The sequence below is a fragment of the Xenopus laevis genome, chromosome 1L, assembly GCF_017654675.1.
Source record: "Xenopus laevis strain J_2021 chromosome 1L, Xenopus_laevis_v10.1, whole genome shotgun sequence".
NCBI lineage: Eukaryota > Metazoa > Chordata > Amphibia > Anura > Pipidae > Xenopus > Xenopus laevis.
In genome coordinates, this window is record NC_054371.1 from 13,039,063 (window position 1) to 13,062,614 (window position 23,552).

The 23,552-nt window shown below is 44.2% G+C and overlaps 1 protein-coding gene across 1 annotated transcript in view; it reads left to right on the forward strand.

The window, feature by feature from the left end:
* The first annotated feature begins 2,482 nt into the window (after positions 1 to 2,482).
* atrn.L (attractin L homeolog) overlaps positions 2,483 to 23,552 on the forward strand; it is a 111,309-nt gene continuing 90,239 nt past the window's right edge. The window contains 1 exon segment of the mRNA XM_041587128.1: positions 2,483 to 2,861. Within this exon segment, the coding sequence (XP_041443062.1) occupies positions 2,650 to 2,861 (212 nt within the window). The 5' untranslated portion in view covers positions 2,483 to 2,649.

Genomic DNA, 23,552 nt, shown 5'->3' on the forward strand with positions numbered 1-23,552 from the left:
CAGTGGCTAGTAGGAGAGTAAATGACAACAGACAGTGGCTAGTAGGAGAGTAAATGACAACAGACAGTGGCTAGTAGGAGAGTAAATGACAACAGACAGTGGCTAGTAGGAGAGTAAATGACAACAGACAGTGGCTAGTAGGAGAGTAAATGACAACAGACAGTGGCTAGTAGGAGAGTAAATGACAACAGACAGTGGCTAGTAGGAGAGTAAATGACAAGAGACAGTGGCTAGTAGGAGAGTAAATGACAAGAGACAGTGGCTAGTAGGAGAGTAAATGACAAGAGACAGTGGCTAGTAGGAGAGTAAATGACAAGAGACAGTGGCTAGTAGGAGAGTAAATGATAACAGACAGTGGCTAGTAGGAGAGTAAATGATAACAGACAGTGGCTAGTAGGAGAGTAAATGATAACAGACAGTGGCTAGTAGGAGAGTAAATGATAACAGACAGTGGCTAGTAGGAGAGTAAATGACAACAGACAGTGGCTAGTAGGAGAGTAAATGACAACAGACAGTGGCTAGTAGGAGAGTAAATGACAACAGACAGTGGCTAGTAGGAGAGTAAATGACAACAGACAGTGGCTAGTAGGAGAGTAAATGATAACAGACAGTGGCTAGTAGGAGAGTAAATGATAACAGACAGTGGCTAGTAGGAGAGTAAATGACAACAGACAGTGGCTAGTAGGAGAGTAAATGACAACAGACAGTGGCTAGTAGGAGAGTAAATGACAAGAGACAGTGGCTAGTAGGAGAGTAAATGATAACAGACAGTGGCTAGTAGGAGAGTAAATGATAACAGACAGTGGCTAGTAGGAGAGTAAATGACAACAGACAGTGGCTAGTAGGAGAGTAAATGACAACAGACAGTGGCTAGTAGGAGAGTAAATGACAACAGACAGTGGCTAGTAGGAGAGTAAATGACAACAGACAGTGGCTAGTAGGAGAGTAAATGATAACAGACAGTGGCTAGTAGGAGAGTAAATGATAACAGACAGTGGCTAGTAGGAGAGTAAATGACAACAGACAGTGGCTAGTAGGAGAGTAAATGACAACAGACAGTGGCTAGTAGGAGAGTAAATGACAAGAGACAGTGGCTAGTAGGAGAGTAAATGATAACAGACAGTGGCTAGTAGGAGAGTAAATGATAACAGACAGTGGCTAGTAGGAGAGTAAATGACAACAGACAGTGGCTAGTAGGAGAGTAAATGACAACAGACAGTGGCTAGTAGGAGAGTAAATGACAACAGACAGTGGCTAGTAGGAGAGTAAATGACAAGAGACAGTGGCTAGTAGGAGAGTAAATGACAAGAGACAGTGGCTAGTAGGAGAGTAAATGACAAGAGACAGTGGCTAGTAGGAGAGTAAATGACAACAGACAGTGGCTAGTAGGAGAGTAAATGACAAGAGACAGTGGCTAGTAGGAGAGTAAATGACAAGAGACAGTGGCTAGTAGGAGAGTAAATGACAACAGACAGTGGCTAGTAGGAGAGTAAATGACAAGAGACAGTGGCTAGTAGGAGAGTAAATGACAAGAGACAGTGGCTAGTAGGAGAGTAAATGACAAGAGACAGTGGCTAGTAGGAGAGTAAATGACAAGAGACAGTGGCTAGTAGGAGAGTAAATGACAAGAGACAGTGGCTAGTAGGAGAGTAAATGACAAGAGACAGTGGCTAGTAGGAGAGTAAATGACAACAGACAGTGGCTAGTAGGAGAGTAAATGACAACAGACAGTGGCTAGTAGGAGAGTAAATGACAAGAGACAGTGGCTAGTAGGAGAGTAAATGACAAGAGACAGTGGCTAGTAGGAGAGTAAATGACAACAGACAGTGGCTAGTAGGAGAGTAAATGACAACAGACAGTGGCTAGTAGGAGAGTAAATGACAAGAGACAGTGGCTAGTAGGAGAGTAAATGACAAGAGACAGTGGCTAGTAGGAGAGTAAATGACAAGAGACAGTGGCTAGTAGGGAGAGTAAATGACAAGAGACAGTGGCTAGTAGGAGAGTAAATGACAACAGACAGTGGCTAGTAGGAGAGTAAATGACAAGAGACAGTGGCTAGTAGGAGAGTAAATGACAACAGACAGTGGCTAGTAGGAGAGTAAATGACAAGAGACAGTGGCTAGTAGGAGAGTAAATGACAAGAGACAGTGGCTAGTAGGAGAGTAAATGACAAGAGACAGTGGCTAGTAGGAGAGTAAATGACAAGACAGTGGCTAGTAGGAGAGTAAATGACAAGAGACAGTGGCTAGTTTGTAGAAAGGCTAATAATTGATTTAGTATTTGGGGAATATAGTGATCATGCCCCAGTGAGGCTGCAGTATAAGAGGCATAATGAGGCTACAAGCAGTCGATATACAGAGTTGGTGTTTGCCCATCATGGTTCAAAAACCACCACACGCTTAAACGTCGTGCAATTGATCCCTCTGGCCACCCGTAGTTTCTGGTGTTGTAACGCAATACATGTTCCCTCACATCTGTGCGTTCCACGGCTGACCTCGTACAACCCCGCCCCCAGCCTGTTCCTGCCTCCAATCAGCTAAACCCGCCCACCCGGTGGCTGGCCGTAGCGTCTGGCTGCGTCTCGCTTCCCAGAGCTGGGAGAGTCTGGGCCCGCACTGAGCGTTACACTGGGAACCCTTCAGGCCGGAGATGCCGGGACAGAGCCGGAGAGGGGAGCGGAGGTTGCTGGTGGCCGCGCTGCTGCTGCTCATTGCTGGGACGCGGCTCTCGGGAGCGGCAGCACCGGGGAAGGAGTGTGAGAAGCCGTGTGTGTCCGGAGTGTGTCAGCCCAGCACCGGCCAGTGTGTGTGTGACCCGGGCTGGACCGGAGACCAATGTCAGCACTGCGGGGGCCGCTTTATGTGAGTAACCGGGACACTGGGATACAGATATTTATATATATATATATATATTATATGTACTGGGAAATTATATATGGACTGGGATATTATATATGTACTGGGATATATGTACTGGGATATTATATATGTACTGGGATATATGTACTGGGATATTATATATGGACTGGGATATATGTACTGGGATATTATATATGTACTGGGATATTATATATGTACTGGGACATATGTACTGGGATATTATATATGTACTGGGATATATGTACTGGGATATTATATATGTACTGGTATATATTTACTGGGATATATGTACTGGGATATTATATATGTACTGGTATATATTTACTGGGATATATGTACTGGGATATTATATATGTACTGGTATATATTTACTGGGATATATGTACTGGGATATTGTATATGTACTGGGACATATGTACTGGGATATTATATATGGACTGGGATATGTGTACTGGGGCATCTGACGGGTGCCAGGGTTATATGTACCAGGACATCTGACGGATGCCAGGGATATATGTACCGAGACATCTGATGGGTGCCAGGGATATATGTACCGAGACATCTGATGGGTGCCAGGGATATATGTACCAGGGCATCTGACGGGTGCCAGGGATATATGTACCGAGACATCTGACGGGTGCCAGGGATATATGTACCGAGACATCTGACGGGTGCTAGGGATATATGTACCGAGACATCTGATGGGTGCCAGGGATATATGTACCAGGGCATCTGACGGGTGCCAGGGATATATGTACCGGGGCATCTGACGGGTGCCAGGGATATATGTACTGGGGCATCTGATGGGTGCCAGGGATATATGTACCAGGGGCATGTGATGGGTGCCAGGGATATATGAACCGAGACATCTGATGGGTGCCAGGGATATATGTACCAGGGGCATGTGATGGGTGCCAGGGATATATGTACCGGGGCATCTGATGGGTGCCAGGGATATATGTACTGGTGCATCTGATGGGTGCCAGGGATATATGTACCAGGGGCATGTGATGGGTGCCAGGGATATATGAACCGAGACATCTGATGGGTGCCAGGGATATATGTACCGAGACATCTGATGGGTGCCAGGGATATATGTACTGGGGCATCTGATGGGTGCCAGGGTTATATGTACCGGGGCATCTGATGGGTGCCAGGGATATATGTACTGGGGTATCTGATGGGTGCCAGGGATATATGTACCGCGACATCTGACGGGTGCCAGGGATATATGTACCGAGACATCTGACGGGTGCCAGGGATATATGTACCGAGACATCTGACGGGTGCCAGGGATATATGTACCGAGACATCTGACGGGTGGCAGGGTTATATGTACAGGGGCATCTGATGGGTGCCAGGGATATATGTACCGGGACATCTGACGGGTGCCAGGGATATATGTACCGAGATATCTGACGGGTGCCAGGGATATATGTACCGAGATATCTGACGGGTGCCAGGGATATATTTTCTCGAGACATCTGACGGGTGCCAAGGATATATGTACCGAGACATCTGACGGGTGGCAGGGTTATATGTACAGGGGCATCTGATGGGTGCCAGGGATATATGTACCGGGACATCTGACGGGTGCCAGGGATATATGTACCGAGATATCTGACGGGTGCCAGGGATATATGTACCGAGATATCTGACGGGTGCCAGGGATATATTTTCTCGAGACATCTGACGGGTGCCAAGGATATATGTACCGAGACATCTGACGGGTGCCAGGGATATATGTACCGGGGCATCTGATGGGTGCCAGGGATATATGTACATCTGACGGGTGCCAGGGATATATGTACCGAGATATCTGACGGGTGCCAGGGTTATACTTTCCCGAGACATCTGATGGGTGCCAGGGATATATGTACCGAGATATCTGGTGGGTGCCAGGGATATATGTACCAGGGGCATCTGGTATGTGTATGTAGGGTTATTGATGGGTATACAATGACTTTTGGACACCAGGGAAATAAATGTATACGAAATAAATGAATACGGTTCATCTTCTGGTGTCTGTTATAGGGGATGCTGGTTGTTACCATGGGCGTCCATATCAGGGGTAACTTCTGGGTATCGGGGTATTCATATCAGGAATATCTACTGGTACCAGAGACTTCTGCTGGCTACTAGGTTTATATGTAACTAGTGGTATCTTCTGAGTAACAGTATTATCTGTGCTAAGGGCATCTGTCTGTACCTGGGCATCTGTCTGTACCTGGACATCTGTCTGTACCTCTGCATCTATCTGGGTATCTGTACCTGGGCATCTAGTTGTACCTGAGCATCTATCTAAGCATCTGTCTGTACCTGTGCATCTACCTGGGCATCTGTTCTTGGGCATCTATCTATATCTGGGCATCTTTCTGTACCTGGGCATCTGTGGGCATATATCTATACCTGGGCATCTATCTGGGCATATGTCTGTACCTGGGCATTTGTTTGTACCTGGGCATCCATCTGGGCATCTCTCTGTACCCGGGCATCCATCTGGGCATCTCTCTGTACCTGGGCATCTATCTGAGCATTTGTCTGTACCTGGGCATCTACCTGGGCATCTGTCTACCTGGGCATCTGTCTACCTGGGCATCTATCTGGGCATCTGTCTGTACCTGGACATCTGTCTGTACCTTGGAATCTATCTGAGCATCTTCTGAACCTAGGCATCTAATGGTACCTGGCCATCTCTCTGGGCATCTCTCTTTACCTGGGCATCTATCAGAGCATCTGTCTGTACCTGGGCATCTGTCTGTACCTGAGCATCTGTCTGTACCTGAGCATCTGTCTGTACCAGGTCATCTATCTGAGCATTTGTTTGTACCTGGGCATCTATCTGTACCTGTTCATCAATCTGTACCTGAGCATCTACCTGGGCATCTGTCTGTACCTTGGCATCTATCAGAGCATCTGTCTGTACCTGGGCATCTGTCTGTACCTGGGCATCTGTCTGTACCTGGGCATCTGTCTGTACCTGGGCATCTGTCTGTACCTGGGCATCTGTCTGTACCTGGGCATCTGTCTGTACCTGGGCAGACTACTGGGTTCTAAGTTTATCTGTACGGTTGCTTCTGATGAGTTTCAGGGGTAACTGTTGGGTGCCAGACTCTCTGCTGTGTCTGTAGAAGATGAATATCTGATGAGTATTAGCTGTATATAAATATTAACAGAATAGAAGTGTCGCTTGATTATTAGGGGGCACCAAGAGTTTCTAATGAGTATATTTTTAGGGGTGCCATGACTGATTGCCGTTGAGGCATTTGCAGGTTAACAGTGGCATTTGTTGGGCACTAAAGCTGTCCGCTCTATCAGAGTAACTGATGGGTGTCATGATAGTCTGCTGGCTGCTTTTGCTTTTAGTCAGTTAACTATGAGTATTTGCTGTATACCAGAAGCATCTGCTGAGTATAACCTGCTCACTTGCTTTGTGCCAGAGGCTAGCCATGTGTAATAAGGGTGCAGCATACCATGATTATGTGATGTTGGACTTTGCTGAGTGCATAATTCATTAGGTACCTACCTTATCTAACTCATCAGATACCAGTACTAGTTCCAGTACTAGAGTACTAGTTCTACTGGCTGGTGTCATGTTTACCTATAAGATTTTAGGGAAACCCCATACAATTCTGATCAGGTACCAGGGAGAGGTGTGTAATGCACATGGCAGAGCTCTATGAGGGGACACCTGAAGGCACCTGGAGTGTATGTTGTTAGGTGGTATTAGGCTATATTACTATATACATGTCATGTGCCAGTGTACTATATATACGTGCCATGTGCCAGTGTACTATATATACGTGCCATGTGCCAGTGTACTATATATACGTGCCGTGTGCCAGTGTACTATATATACGTGCCGTGTGCCAGTGTACTATATATACGTGCCATGTGCCAGTGTACTATATATACGTGCCATGTGCCAGTGTACTATATATACGTGCCATGTGCCAGTGTACTATATATACGTGCCGTGTGCCAGTGTACTATATATACGTGCCGTGTGCCAGTGTACTATATATACGTGCCGTGTGCCAGTGTACTATATATACGTGCCGTGTGCCAGTGTACTATATATACGTGCCATGTGCCAGTGTACTATATATACGTGCCATGTGCCAGTGTACTATATATACGTGCCATGTGCCAGTGTACTATATATACGTGCCGTGTGCCGGCGTACTGTATGTACGTGCCGTGTGCCGGCGTACTGTATGTACGTGCCGTGTGACGGCGTACTGTATGTATGTGCCGTGTTCCATTGTGCTGTATACGTGTCATGTGCCAGTGTATTATATATACACGCGTTGTGTGCCAGTGTACTATATATATGTGCAGGGCCAATCCTGCGCATTTCGCCGCCTGAGGCGGGCTTCGTTTTGCCGCCCCCCCCTTCCCCATGGTACTCACTTTTCCTGACTGGGACTGGGTAGGGGAGGGTCCACGTCGCTAATGCAGAGCGCGCAATTGCGCGCTCTGCACTAGAAGAGCCGAATTTCCGGGTTGAAAACCGGAAATTCGGCTCTTAGTTACCAGGAGCGGCATTTTTGCCGCCCCTGGTAACCAGGGGGGCGCTGCCGCCTGAGGCGAGTGCCTCAACTCGCCTCATTAGCGGAGCGCCCCAGTATATGTGCCATGTGCCAGTGTATTATATATACGTGCTGTGTGCCAGTGTACTATGTATGTCACATAAACTGGTGTATTTACCCTTCTTGTATAATTCTGGTCTCCAAAAACCTTGTTTCCATCCAAAACAAAATAACCATTCAATCCAGGTAAATGGGTAATGAAACCAATCAGCGCAGATGTACTGCCGCAAGGGGCTTTTATTGACAACACGACATGTTTCGAACTTAAAAGCTCTTTATCAAGTGTGAAAAATAAATACAAGTACAAACTCCACCCCATAAATCACATTGGATAACAAGCTACTGCTGGGAGGGATTTCCGATAAAATTCAAGTCCAAGTTTTCCATAACAAATCAAAGTCCTTGTAATAGTGTATTAGAATCCATCCAGTTAAACTCCATTGTGTACTGTGAACAGTCTTTCCCCATTAAAATCAAGTGATTAACACGTTACAAATTAATAAACATTCTACACATGAACCTCAGCACTACCAAAAAAAGGTCTACTCAAGAGTTAGTTACTCGAAACATTGTTACTACTCTCTTTCCCTAGAGAGAGACATTAATTCTACCTTAGATCGCTACATTTCTTTCAGGCCACTTACTTAGTAAATCCTAACATTACATGTTGCTATCAAAGCTTCTTACCATACTGTAGCATCAAATTCATGTTCGGGTAGCACTATCTGTCAAAAAAAAAAAGAAAATAATTAAATCCACCATACTACAGGAAACAGGCTATACTCCATTTGTCATTCAGACCTAATGGATCCAGCGCACACAATTTCTTTATCCACAATGCTTCCCTTTGCAAAAGTAATTTTAAAGGGATGATGTCATGGGGAAAATTTTTTTTTCAAAATGAACCAGTTAATAGTGCTGCTCCAGCAGAATTCTGCACTGAAATCCATTTCTCAAAAGAGCAAACACATTTTTTTATATTCAATTTTGAAATCTGACATGGAGCTAGACATATTGTCAATTTCCCAGCTGCCCCAAGTCATGTGATTTGTGCTCTGATAAACTTCAATCACTCTTTACTGCTGTACTGCAAGTTGGAGTGATATCACCCCCTCCCTTTTCCCCCCCAGCAGCCAAACAAAAGAACAATGGGAAGGTAACCAGATAGCAGCTCCCTAACACAAGATAACAGCTGCCTGGTAGATCTAAGAACAACACTCAATAGTAAAATCCAGGTCCCACTGAGACACATTCAGTTACATTGAGAAGGAAAAACAGCAGCCTGCCAGAAAGCATTTCTCTCCTGAAGTGCAGGCACAAGTCACATGACCAGGGGCAGCTGGGAAATTGAGATAATGTCTAGCCCCATGTCAGATTTCAAAATTGAATATAAAAAAATCTGTTTGCTCTTTTGAGAAACGGATTTCAGTGCAGAATTCTGCTGGAGCAACACTATTAACTGATGTGTTTTGAAAAAAACATGTTTTCCGACGACAGGATCCCTTTAATAATCGAATGGCAACATACGCAATTCAAACAAGGGAAAGTCTCTATTTGGGCTGCTCTTAAAAATCCTATCCATTCTTTTTACCTCCTTTGGTTCTGCGGGGCACAACATATCTTTTAAAGTAGACCCTCTTTTGTAGCTAAACAATGGTGGTTGCGGACGTTTTTTACCTAACGTTTTGTCATTAAGTAATATCGGCCAGACTCTATGAATGATTCTTTCTATACATTTGCTTTGCTTGGCATATTTACTGACAAAGGGGATCCTTGACTGGATACTTCTCCCTTCTCCTTGTGGACTCTGTGTCAGTAATGCATTCCTTGATACTTTACTCACTTCTTTGGCTGTATCTATCTGGGATTTTTCTTTATATCCTTTTGCTTTGAATCTATCAACTAGGGTCACTGCTGCATTGCAATATCCTTCCTCACTTGACGCTATCCGCCTTGATTTGAGGGCGACCACTACTGGCAGCACCAGGGTACATCAATGGCTGCTGCAGTCGCTAATTTATACGTCCGCATGCTGGAGAAAATGTTTATCTTTAAACATTAATACAGTGCAAATATTGAACTGTATTTAAGGTATGTGGACGATATTTTGGTAATATGGAAAGGAGACGTTTCCCTATTCCATTAAATGATAACTGAGGCTAATAATGGGCATCCAACAATTACATTTACTACAGAGACCTCTAAAAACAGTATACATTTTCTTGATGTAAAAATAGGGATAGAAAAGGCATTACAGACTTATATAGGAAACCGGATAAAAAGAATTTGCTAAAGGCCACTAGCTTCCACAATCCAAGATGTATTACAGGCATCCCGAAAGGTCAATTCCAAAGGGCAAGGAGGATCGCATCAAGTGAGGAAGGATATAGGAATGCAGCAGTGACCCTAGTTGCACCTTGCAGCACTACACCTGCGCTGATTGGTTTCATTACCCATTTACCTGGATTGAATGTATACTATATATACATGCCATGTGCCAGTGTATTATATATACACGCATTGTGTGCCAGTCTACTATATATACATGCCATGTGCCAGTGTATTATATATACACGCGTTGTGTGCCAGTCTACTATATATACATGCCATGTGCCAGTGTATTATATATACACGCGTTGTGTGCCAGTCTACTATATATACATGCGTTGTGTGCCAGTCTGCTATATATACACGCGTTGTGTGCCAGTCTACTATATATACACGCGTTGTGTGCCAGTCTACTATATATACACGCGTTGTGTGCCAGTCTGCTATATATACACGCGTTGTGTGCCAGTCTGCTATATATACACGCGTTGTGTGCCAGTCTGCTATATATACACGCGTTGTGTGCCAGTCTGCTATATATACACGCGTTGTGTGCCAGTCTGCTATATATACACGCGTTGTGTGCCAGTCTGCTATATATACATGCCATGTGCCAGTGTATTATATATACACGCATTGTGTGCCAGTCTACTATATATACACACGTTGTGTGCCAGTCTGCTATATATACACGCGTTGTGTGCCAGTCTGCTATATATACACGCGTTGTGTGCCAGTCTACTATATATACACGCGTTGTGTGCCAGTCTGCTATATATACACGCGTTGTGTGCCAGTCTACTATATATACACGCGTTGTGTGCCAGTCTACTATATATACATGCGTTTTGTGCCAGTGTATTATATATGCGTGCTGTGTGCCAGTGTACTGTATATACATGCTGTGTGCTATACATACATGCCATGTGACAGTGTACTATATATTCGTGCCAGTGTGCTATATACACACACATTTGCCAGTGTATTATATATACATGCTGTGTGCCAGTTTACTATAACTATATATATATATATATATATATATATATATATATATATATATACATGCCGTGGGAGTAACAGCTGGAGTGACTGGATGTGCAACATAATAGCCAGAACACTACTTCCTGCTTTTCAGCTGGTTTCCACTGATTGGTTACCAGGCAGTAACCAATCGGAGACTTGATAAGGGGCCACATGGATTATGACTGTTGCTTTTGAATCTGAGCTGAATCAATTGCAAACTCACTGAACAGTTATGTCCCATGTGGCCCCCCTTATAGTTACTGACTAACGCAGAGTTAGAGAGCTGAAAAGCAGGAAGTAGTGTTCTGGCTATTATGTTACACATACACTCACTCCAGCCTTTATACATTACATTTTTGCCTAACTAACTATATTAGATAGATTTTTTATTTTGCACAGACTATCTATTTACCCAGTTTTTATTTTTATACTGAACTGTTCCTTTAAAGGAGAACCTAACCCCCTTGTGAATAAAAACCCCTACCTCCTATCCTCCATAGTCCCCCCTGCCTGCTCCCCCAAGTTCACACAAGTAAATGCCCCTAAGCTGGTAATTACCCCTCAATGCAGAGTCAGCAGAGCTCACCGGTGCCGTCTTGCGGCTCTTCAGGAATCTTTTGGTCACTTTGGCAATTTCTGTGGTTTTGGCGCATGCGCTGTTGTTCGGAGCTGGAATATTGATTCAACTGCTCATTGATTACTTTCTGAAGTTTCCTAAAGCGCTGAAGATGGCCCCGTGATCTGTGCTGACTCTGAAATGAGGGGTAATTACCAGCTTAGGGGCATTTACTTGTGTGAACACCTGTGCGGGGAGGGGGACTATGGAGGGTAGAGGTTTTTATTAGAAAGAGGGGTTTAGTTCTCCTTTAAGGAATCCTTTTCTTCTGTGGCACTTGCTACACGAGCATCTGATAAATGCAGTAGCACCAGCTTGTCGATGTTAAAAATAACTGAGCTCTTTTTAAAGAAATGCTAATTAAAGGGCAAGTAAAGCAAGTGGAAGGTGTAGCCACGGCGTGATACTGTGATGCTTCATATTATCTCCCTCAGGTTAGCCGACGTGTGTCTGTCACGAGCTATGGATTAACTGATTTATGTTTACTTTGGAAAATTCTTACCCGTGGCCTGTAAGACTTGAGGCTGTGCATTTAATGTATAGAAGTGGTATATAGAAGTGGTACATTTAATATATAGAAGTGGTATATAGAAGTGGTACATTTATTGTATAGAAGTGGTACGTAGAATGTATAGAAGTGGTACGTAGAATGTATAGAAGTGGTACGTAGAATGTATAGAAGTGGTACGTAGAATGTATAGAAGTGGTACGTAGAATGTATAGAAGTGGTACGTAGAATGTATAGAAGTGGTACGTAGAATGTATAGAAGTGGTACGTAGAATGTATAGAAGTGGTACGTAGAATGTATAGAAGTGGTACGTAGAATGTATAGAAGTGGTACGTAGAATGTATAGAAGTGGTACGTAGAATGTATAGAAGTGGTACGTAGAATGTATAGAAGTGGTACGTAGAATGTATAGAAGTGGTACGTAGAATGTATAGAAGTGGTACGTAGAATGTATAGAAGGTTTACGTAGAACGTATAGAAGTGGTATGTGGAACGTATAGAAGTAGAACGTATAGAATGTCTAGAAGTGCTGTAGCTCTCTGCTTCTACACCAGCACTAGCCAAATCAAGTGCACTGATGCCAATGCTTCTGACTTTCTTCTTTACTCCTGTCCCTTATTTGTTTTATTGGCTATGGATCTATAGGGTGGGTACGTGGCACAGGTAAGAGGGAGGCAGCAGCCAATCATCATAAGGGAATTCGCAAGTGTCTGTTCATGTCTCCTGGCACCTCATTCAAGTGAATCCTCTTTCTTATAAACACCAGGAAGTAATACACAGTAGTATTGTTCTATTTCACAATTAATCAATGTATATCATCCACTTTTCACTTTTAAATATGAACTAAAGTAAAATGGGAATCAATCATATTGATTAATCGCACACAATAGACCTGAACCTCTGCTCCCAATAAGAATCAGTTGAAGGTCAATCCCTGAATTACTCACTTCATAGAAACATTGGCAATAAAGTGCTTTTGTTCCATTAATAGGGGGGGTTCACCGTTAAAATAACTCAGTCAGTATGATGTAGAGAGCGATATTCTGAGACAATTTGCAATTGGTTTTCATTTTTTATTTGTGGGTTTTGACTTATTTAGCTTTTTATTCAGCAGCTGTCCGGTTTGCAACTTCAGCAATGTGGTTGCTAGGGTTCAAATTACCCTAGCAACCATGCACTGATTTGCATAAGAGGCTGGAATATGAATATTATTTTTATAGCTACTTTTGACCTTACTGTCCTTTCTATTCAGGCCTCTCCTATTCATATTCCAGTCTCTTATTCTAATCAATGCATGGTTGCTAGGGTCATTTTGACCCTAGCAACCAGATTGCTGAAATTGCAAACTGGAGAGCTGCTGAATAAAAAGCTAAATAATTCAAAAACCACAAATAATCTCAGAATATCAGTCTTTACATCAGTGATCCCCAACCAGTAGCTCGTAAGTAACATGTTGCTCTCCAACCCCTTGGATGTTGCTCCCAGTGGCCTCAAACCAAAAATGTAATGTATAAAGGCTGGAGTGACTGGATGTGTAACATAATAGCCAGAACACTACTTCCTGCTTTTCAGCTCTCTTGGTTTACACTGATTGGTAACCAGTGACTTGAGGGATGGGTGAATTTGACCCGTTTCGCCAAGAATTTGCTGCCGGTGAAATGTCACCGATACCCATTAAAGCCTATGGGCGTCAAAACAATGCGAAAAAAAATCGCCCATCCCTAGTCATGACTGTTGCTTTTGAATCTGAGCTGAATGCTGAGGATCAATTACAAACTCACTGAACAGTTATGTACCATGTGGCCCCCCTTATAGTCACTGACTAACTCAGAGTTAGAGAGCTGAAAAGCAGGAAGTAGTGTTCTGGCTATTATGTTACACATCCACTCACTCCAGCCTTTATATATTACATTTTTGGCTAACTAACTATATTAGATACATTATTTATTTTTGACAGCCTATCTATTTACCCAGTTTTTATTTTTACATTGAACTGTTCCTTTAAGCCCGTGTTGCAGGAGTGGGCGAGGAAGTGAAGGAGCGGCGCATTCTCTGCATCTCTTGTGATTTATTTGATGCATTGGTTTCTGTCTGGTGTTTGTCAAGCAGCCGCTCCTGCTCACCTTTGCTCACACCCAGTTATGTATAAAGAAACAAACACTTTTTAAAGGGAAAGCTAATGTGCACTTTCAGCTCTAACCTTGTCTGTGCCATGTGCAGTTATGAGATGCCCTTCTAATAACACCAGCCTGCCACCTTCATGGATTGGATCCCCAGATAAAGCTTTGCAAATCGTCAGTTAACTGAACAAGGGGCCATAGCAGAGCCATGCAATGCAATACATTTTATTAAATCAGTTGTTCACCTTCCAAACACTTTTTTCAGTTCAGATGTTTTCAGATTGTTCCCCAGAAATAGACTTTTTTCAGTTACTTTCCATTATTTATTTTTTACTGTTTTTACAAAATCTAAGTTTAAAGTTTGATGTTCGTGTCTCTGGTGTTTGAGTCTGACAGCTCAGTAATTCATGTGCAGACTCTAAACTGTCACAATTTTACAACATTTAGTTGATACATTTCATTGATCCATTTAGTCGATAAGTTTAGTTGATACGATTAGTTGTTCGATACGTTTAGTTGATAATTTTAGTTGATACGTTTAGTTGATATGTTTAGTTGATATGTTTAGTTGATATGTTTAGTTGATACGTTTAGTTGATACGTTTAGTTGATACGTTTAGTCGATACGATTAGTTGGTTGATACGTTTAGTTGATAATTTTAGTCGATACATTAAGTTGATAGATTTAGTTGATAGATTTAGTTGATAGATTTAGTTGATACGTTTAGTCGATATGTTTAGTCGATACGTTTCATAGATGCATTTAGTTGATATGTTTGGTCGATACGTTTGGTCGATACGTTTGGTCGATACGTTTGGTCGATACGTTTGGTCGATACGTTTGGTCGATACGTTTGGTCGATACGTTTGGTCGATACGTTTGGTCGATACGTTTGGTCGATACGTTTGGTCGATACGTTTGGTCGATACATTTATTAGTTATGTTTAGTTGATACATTTATTAGTTATGTTTAGTTGATACATTTATTAGTTATGTTTAGTTGATACGTTTAGTCGAAACGTTTAGTTGATACGTTTAGTCGAAGCGTTTTGTTGATACGTTTAGTCGAAACGTTTAGTTGATACGTTTAGTCGAAACGTTTAGTTGATACGTTTAGTCGAAACGTTTAGTTGATACGTTTAGTCGAAACGTTTAGTTGATACGTTTAGTCGAAACGTTTAGTTGATACGTTTAGTCGAAACGTTTAGTCGATACGTTTAGTCGAAACGTTTAGTCGATACGTTTAGTCGATACGTTTAGTCGATACGTTTAGTCGATACGTTTAGTCGATACGTTTAGTCGATACGTTTAGTCGATACGTTTAGTCGATACGTTTAGTCGATACGTTTAGTCGATACGTTTAGTCGATACGTTTAGTCGATACGTTTAGTCGTTTAGCCGATACATTTAGTCGTTTAGTCGATACGTTTAGTCGATACGTTTAGTCGATACGTTTAGTCGATACGTTTAGTCGATACGTTTAGTCGATACGTTTAGTCGTTTAGTCGATACGTTTAGTCGATACGTTTAGTCGATACGTTTAGTCGATACGTTTAGTCGATACGTTTAGTCGATACGTTTAGTCGATACGTTTAGTCGATACGTTTAGTCGATACGTTTAGTCGATACGTTTAGTCGATACGTTTAGTCGATACGTTTAGTCGATACGTTTAGTCGATACGTTTAGTCGATACGTTTAGTCGATATATTTAATTGATACATTTAGTTCATACATTTCTCAGCAGCATCTCTGGAGTATTATCAACTATTGTATCAAGTCTAACAGTTGCCTGTAATGAAACTCGGATTCTGCTCAGCAGGAACAGAGGTAAGAAATGTATCAAGTAAATGTATCAATTTAGAACAGTTTACAGGGTCGGCGACCCCCCCTCCCAGAGCTGCTTTAGAAGGTGAAAAAGACACTTTACTCTAATATTAGAAAAACAGCCACACATTGGAAATTGGAAAAAGTCATAATTTCTGGTGATCTATCTGAAAACAACTAGATGTTTGAAGGTGAACAACCCCTCTAACAGATGCTGCATTTCTTAAAGGGATATCGTCACATTCCTCTAAGTTTTATGTTACACACAAAGACTCTCCACCGGTGCTACGCCAGCAGGAAAACACAGAATTTTGCCTCTTAAAGTGGTGGTTCATCTTCCAGTAACATTTAGTATATTATAGAATGGCCAATTCTAAGCAATTATTTGCCTTTTTCTTCTGACACTTTCCAGGTTTCAAATGGGGGTTCACTGACCCCATCTAAAAACAAATGCTCTGTAAAGCTACCAGGCTGTGTCGCTGGTGATATTCATGTGTTTAACATCATTAGCTAGCAAAATTGTTTACTGTAGGAAGATTTTTATTGCTTTCATTTCTTTGTTTGGATGCTTCATGGAGCGCAGGTATAAATATTGTGTTTGTAGATGCTTTCTGATCAGCTGGCCCTTTGTTCTGGTGGCTTTCTGAGCAGCGGACCCTTAGTTTCTGGTGGCTCTGTGAGCAGTGGGCCCTGTTTCTGGTGGCTTTCTGTACAGTGGGCCCTGGTTTCTGATGACTCTCGGAGCAGCAGGCCCTGGTTTCTGGTGGCTCCCTGAACAGTGGACCATGAAGCCTGGTGGCTCTCGGAGCAGCAGGCCCTGCTTTTATGTTGTCTTTCTGAGCAGTGGACCCTTTGTTTCTCGGGGCTCTGTGAGCAGTGGCACTGGTTTCTGGTGGCTCTGTGAGCAGCAGGCCCTGGTTTCTGGTGGCTCTCTAAGCAGCAGGCCCTGCTTTATGGTGGCTTTCTGAGCAGCGGCCCCTGGTTTCTGCGGGCTCTGTGAGCAGTGGGCCCTGGTTTCTGGTGGCTCTCGGAGAGGCGGCCCTGGTTTCTTGGGGCTCTCTGAACAGTGGAACCTGGTTTCTGGTGGCATCCTGAGCAGCAGACCCTTGTTTCTGGTGCTCTGGGAGCAGCGGGCCCTGGTTTCTGGTGCTCTGGGAGCAGCGGGCCCTGGTTTCTGGTGGCTCTGGGATCAGCGGGCCCTGGTTTCTGGTGGCTCTGGGATCAGCGGGCCCTGGTTTCTGGTGGCTCTGGGATCAGCGGGCCCTGGTTTCTGGTGCTCTGGGAGCAGCGGGCCCTGGTTTCTGGTGGCTCTGGGAGCAGCGGGCCCTGGTTTCTGGTGCTCTGGGAGCAGCGGGCCCTGGTATATGGTGGCTCTGGGAGCAGCGGGCCCTGGTTTCTGGTGGCTCTGGGATCAGCGGGCCCTGGTTTCTGGTGGCTCTGGGATCAGCGGGCCCTGGTTTCTGGTGCTCTGGGAGCAGCGGGCCCTGGTTTCTGGTGGCTCTGGGAGCAGCGGGCCCTGGTTTCTCTTGGCTCTGGGATCAGCGGGCCCTGGTTTCTCTTGGCTCTGGGATCAGCGGGCCCTGGTTTCTGGTGGCTCTGGGAGCAGCGGACCCCTGTTTCTGGTGGTTCTCTGAGCAATGGGCCCTGGTTTCTGGTGGCTCTTGGTACATTGGGTCCTTGTTTCTGAAGGCTTCTGTTTCTGGAGGCTGTCTGAGCATCTCCTGTTTACCATACTTTCTTGACTGTCGGTCCCTGTTTTATAAGGCTCTTGGAGCAGCAAACCCATGTTTCTGCAGGTGCCCCATAAATATTGTATTGGAATTCCTTTGTCAATGGGACCTCCCAGGCACCATAGAAAAGGACAGTATAATTGATGACAATAATTCCTATGATGCCAGTCACTCTTTATCTCTATCTGTAGAGTCCCACTCAGATGTCAGGAATGCTGATTTCCCAAAATGAATGAAGATGTTGACAAACTAGATAAAAATCTCTGCAGCTTGGGCTTCCCATTATAGCTTCATATACCCATGTCTATTTTATGCTGTGACTTACAGAGGCGTCATCGTTCCCAGCCCCGGTGGAACTTAAAATCAAATTTTCTTTGCACTTACACACTGGAGTGCAAAATTGAATCAAGGACCCGAAAAGTCAGCGGTGTTGATCACTGTACCTCTCTTACTGCATCCTTATTGAATCCCAACTTGCCAAACTGGCCATTAGGGAATATGGTAGTTTGTTCTCCAAGATACTCCTGAAAACAGAAGATCATTTTGGATGAAAATATTTTTGTTGATGTTCTTGAGACTATGACACCAATACTTTCTTATAACTGTACTCATGCGGGGCCTAGCAGAAGGCCGGACCTGTGAGGAGGTCCTCTTGCCTAAGGTTGGACCTTCAAGTGGGGCTGGAACAGAAAAAGTTTGACAATCACTTTTGTAAAGGAACAATATATGTATGTTCTTTTGTAGGTGTGCCCTTGATTATGCCGTGCTTATGGGAAGTAGGTTTTACAAAGCAAGCCCCCAACATCTGTATCTGCTGTCCAGTTGGGGTCACTGAACTCCGAAATCGAATGCTTGCTGGGAGCAGTCCAGCAGGAACACTTAGCAGAATGGAACGTGGAACAAAAACTGAAACCGATTGCATGCCTACTTTCCAAATTTCTTATGCTGCATTTATGTCTGAATGGGAACTTCCCTTCTAAGCTTTCTAACTTTACATTCCATGCTGGCAAGTTGCTTCTCAATACACTTGCCCTTTGTTTATCAAGTAACGCACTCCCCGGCCATGTATTGAGAAGAGCAAGTGCTGGATATATAGTGATTTTATTTACCATTTCCTTGTCTGGTTATTAAGTAACTAGTAATGGGAGTGATACTCAATATGAGCTACAAGAAGAATAAGGAAATGGATACGAGTTAACTTGTTAGACGTGCTCTATAAACGTTGATACATATAAAAACATCAGCATGCACTTTGTTGCTGTTTCTGTAGGCATTTGCAATTGACCTTTCAGTTGTGTCCATCGTATTAGATGTGTTCTAGCTCTGTAAAGGTTCTAATGCTCCAGTTGGCTACACATTGGTCTAGTCTGATAAAGGTTCCAATGGTCCAGTTGACTAATCGTTGGTCTAATCTCATGAAGTTACTAATGCTTCAGTTCACTAAACGTTGGTCTAGTCTCATAAAGGTTCTAATGCTCCAGTTCACTAAACGTTGGTCTAATCTCATAAAGGTTCTAATGCTCCAGTTGACTACACGTTGGTCTAATCTCATAAAGGTTCTAATGCTCCTGTTGACTACACGTTGGTCTAATTTCATAAAGGTTCTAATGCTCCAGTTGGCTACATGTTGGTCTAATCTCATAAAGGTTCTAATGCTCCAGTTGGCTACACGTTGGTCTAATCTCATGGTTCTAATGCTCCAGTTGACTACACGTTGGTCTAATCTCATGAAGTTACTAATGCTTCCGTTGGCTACATGTTGGTCTACTCTCATAAAGGTTCTAATGCTCCAGTTGACTACACGTTGGTCTAGTCTCATACAGGTTATTATGCTCCAGTTGCCATAGACGCAAAGATCCGATCATACGAATCGAGGATTCATATGATTTTTGGACCGTGTGTGGAGAGTCCCGACTCTTTGCACACGGCCCGAAGCAGGAATCTAGTCTAGAGACACCACAACACTGCCCCCTATTGGCTTGTGCAAGAATCACCTGCAAGTGCTCGTGCCTGTGCTTGTATCCGTCCATCCAGCACCTACAAATAAATTATATTTTGGTTTGATAGAATAGACAAGATACCTCTCTGATACATTATTATAATGCTGATGGGGTTTAACCAAGAGCAGCCTGTTTGTGAAGGAATTAAATAGCCGCAGCCCTTATTCCATTGTAGGACTCTCAATTAAGATCATTAGCTGGGCTGAGCATGTTTATATCTATAATGGTTTTAAAAATTAGTGGTGAGCACAACTTTCCCTTGTTTGTTATGTTTATATCTATACACTTCCCTTGTGTGTGACTAATCTGTGCAGAGCATGGAGCCCGGGAGCTCCTACATAGCAACAAACCATATTCTCTTGTGTTGTATCTCTATCAGGGATGGAGGAAAATTCAACCAAATAATTGACATTCTTATAGGACCAGTCTTGTGTCACAAGACTTTCTATCCTTGGGCTTGATTCCCTTCAATCAGATTAGAGATGACCTTGCTAGTGCCATTGAACGTTGGCTTCCCGTGCATCGCACGCTCTTATGTATGTAGAGTAATAACCTCTATGTGCAACGTGTTTTCTTCCAGAAAGACGAAGGAAAAATGTGGGTGTGTAAATAATTGGCTTGATAAGTAAATCCAAGAGCTGGAATGCACAGGAATGCAGCCTCTAGAGCAGAGTCGGATATTTTAAGTCCCTTTAATTTGTGCTTCTTAGAGATTAAAGGGAAAGTATTCCTATGATTCCAATGTCATTTTCCACCGACTGCAGTAGAGCAGCACCCAACGCTTTGGTTTATTCAGGTTTGTGATATATATATAAAAGACAATTGGTGTTTCTAAAGTGTAAAACTTTTGCTGGAATGAAACCCTTCTTTTAATTATGTATTATTACAGAGGGATCACAATGTGTAGCCTTTTTTAGACCAAAATGCAGGGGTGGTGCCTCCCTAATTATTTATGAGCCAATATCGTATCTGGTGTGTGTGATAAAGTAGCCATGTTTGGAGAGATCTGCTTGCTTGGCCAGGCTCCAGCTGAATGGAAATGCAGCCAATATCCCCAAGTGTTGGGCAAAATAGAACTGATGTGATGCTGCTACACCAGGGGCTGAGATGGGGGAAGGAGATGTTAAGCAATAGCACCCCGGGTAGTCTCCCATTATTACTTATCACTGTTTGACCTGTGATTCTATACAAGACCATGATTTTGAGTGTTATTGATATATAGGCCTTTCTACTGTACAGAACTGCAACATATGTTGTCGCTTGGGGAGACCATCAGTTTGGACCCCATTCATGCCGTCTCAGTCAGAGGTGGCCAACTAAGCACCCAGTATTGCCCCGTGTATTTATTGGTCATGACCAACTGTCAGCCCTGCAGATGCTGCTCTCAGGGGTACATGTGTGGGTGCTGCCTGATGTCGGGGTCTCTCTATCTCCTGTGTAACTGGGCAATGGATACGGACAGTATAAATAGTCAGTGATTTCCCTGCCTGTGGCTGGACTTTGCCCATAACTGGATCTTATCTTGTATCGCTGAGGATGTCCTGTCATTTCCCCGTAACCAGTGATTTTATAAACACACTTACAGGCCTTTCATTTGTATGAACCTTCAACTTGTAGTCCATTGTGTTCCCCTCGCTTATCCCACTCACTGATCTCTGTGCAACTCCATACAATCTGCTGTCCCCTAGATCTCACCTACAGCTCATATTTTCCATATCTGTGTTCCCCTCCACAGCCCTCCACTCCTCCCACTCACTGATCTCCATACTCTTATAGCTCCTTCCCTGGAGTCCCCTCCCTCTGCAATCTCAGTGCTTAGGCCTGGTTCCACCCCACCCAGCTCCTCCCCTGAGGTCCCCTCCCTCTGCAATCTCCGGGTTTAGGTCTGGTTCCACCCCACCCAGCTCCTCCCCTGAGGTCCCCTCCCTCTGCAATCTCCGGGTTTAGGCCTGGTTCCACCCCACCCAGCTCCTCCCCTGAGGTCCCCTCCCTCTGCAATCTCGGGGGTTAAGGCCTGGTTCCAGCTCCTCACGTCCCCTTCCTCTGCAATTTCAGTGCTTAGGCCTGGTTCCACCCCACCCAGCTCCTCCCCTGAGGTCCCCTTCCTCTGCATTCTCAGTGTTTAGGCCTGGTTCCACCCCCTCGCAACTCTGTACACTCATAACTCGTCCCCTGAGGTCCCCTCTCTCACTGATCTAATTGTGACCCCCCCCTTGGAAAAAAAGGGTCAACATTTTATTTTTTAAGCTCTATAGAACCAGTAAATACTACCCCACAAAACTACACAAATCAACCTAAAAGCAAGCAAAATTATTCCTGAAGTTGCTAAAGAGGACATTTTTTAGCATGTTATACAAGGACTTGTTTTTGACAACCTTTTCATTGCTCTTCTATATATTTTGTTTGATATTTGACCTATTGATCTTTCGATTCTATTTTCAGCCTGCAGTTAAAAATTCTCAGTATCTGTGTTGTGGGGAGGGGGCACTGACTACTGTTATCATCACCTGTAAGATGATCAGGGGAAATGCTCCATTTGCAGTACAAGAGTCAGTCCCAAGACCCGGTGCTCTGTTGGATATAAGATGCCCACACTACTGTGCCGTCTCATTGTACCACATAGTCCCGTGACCCGTGTGACCTAACTCTGTTAGCCAGTGAATGTGCCCATTGTGTGAGCCAGTATAATGTTCCCTACTGTGTGCGGCAGCTTTCCTCAGACTTACCTTGCTCATGGAAATAGCCCTGTCATTGGATGTGTTTGTTGCATGTGTTTAGTTGGACTTGTGCCAGTGTGTGGTGCCAGTTTGAGATCTATTTGCCACCCTGAGCTTGGCATTAGAGCTGCACAAGGAACAATATATTAACATAGCACTTGTGGTTCCCTTATATACAGCAATGTTTTATTATCAGTGCTGAGAAAGGAATGTGTAGCCATTCACTTGACTACCCATAATATTTTATTGCACAGTTGCTACCAATAAAGTGACTGTAAATAAACGTGTCATATATGTCCATGATGTCACAATATTGTACTTGCATCTCTGGTTCCTAAGGCCTGCAATCTCAGGCCTAAGCGCTGAGATTGCAGAGGGAGGGGACCTCAGGGGAGGAGCTGGGAGGGGGTGGAACCAGGCCTAAGCACTGAGATTGCAGAGGGAGGGGACCTCAGGGGAGGAGCTAAGAGGGGGTGGAACCAGGCCTAAGCACTGAGATTCCACAGGGAGGGGACCTCAGGGGAGGAGCTGGGAGGGGGTGGAACCAGGCCTAAACACTGAGATTGCAGAGGGAGGGTACCTCAGGGGAGGAGCTGAGAGGGGGTGGAACTAAGCCTAAGCACTGAGATTGCAGAGGGAGGGGACCTCAGGGGAGGAGCTGGGAGGGGGTTTAACTAAGCCTAAGAACTGAGATTGCAGAGGGAAGGATCTCAGTGGAGGAGGAGGAAGCAGGTGGACCCAGGCCTAAGCATTGAGATTGCAGAGGGAGGGGACCTCAGGGGAGGAGCTGAGAGGGGGTGGAACTAAGCCTAAACACTGAGATTGCAGAGGGAGGGGACCTCAGGGGAGGAGCTGAGAGGGGGTTTAACTAAGCCTAAACACTGAGATTACAGAGGGAAGGATCTCAGTGGAGGAGGAGGAAGCAGGTGGACCCAGGCCTAAGCACTGAGATTTCAGAGGGAGGGACCTCGGGAGGAGCTGGGACAGGGTGGAACCAGACCTAAGCACTGAGAGTTTGGAGGGAGGGCACCTCGGGAGGAGCTGAGAGAGGGTTGAACAAGGCATAAGCACTGAGATTGCAGAGAGAGGGGACTTCAGGGGAGGAGCTTTAAGGTTATGGAGATCAGTGAGTGGGAGGAGTGATGGGCTATGGAGGGGATGTGATAAATGTAATATCTCAGCACTGTGCCTATGGAACCAGAGTTAAGC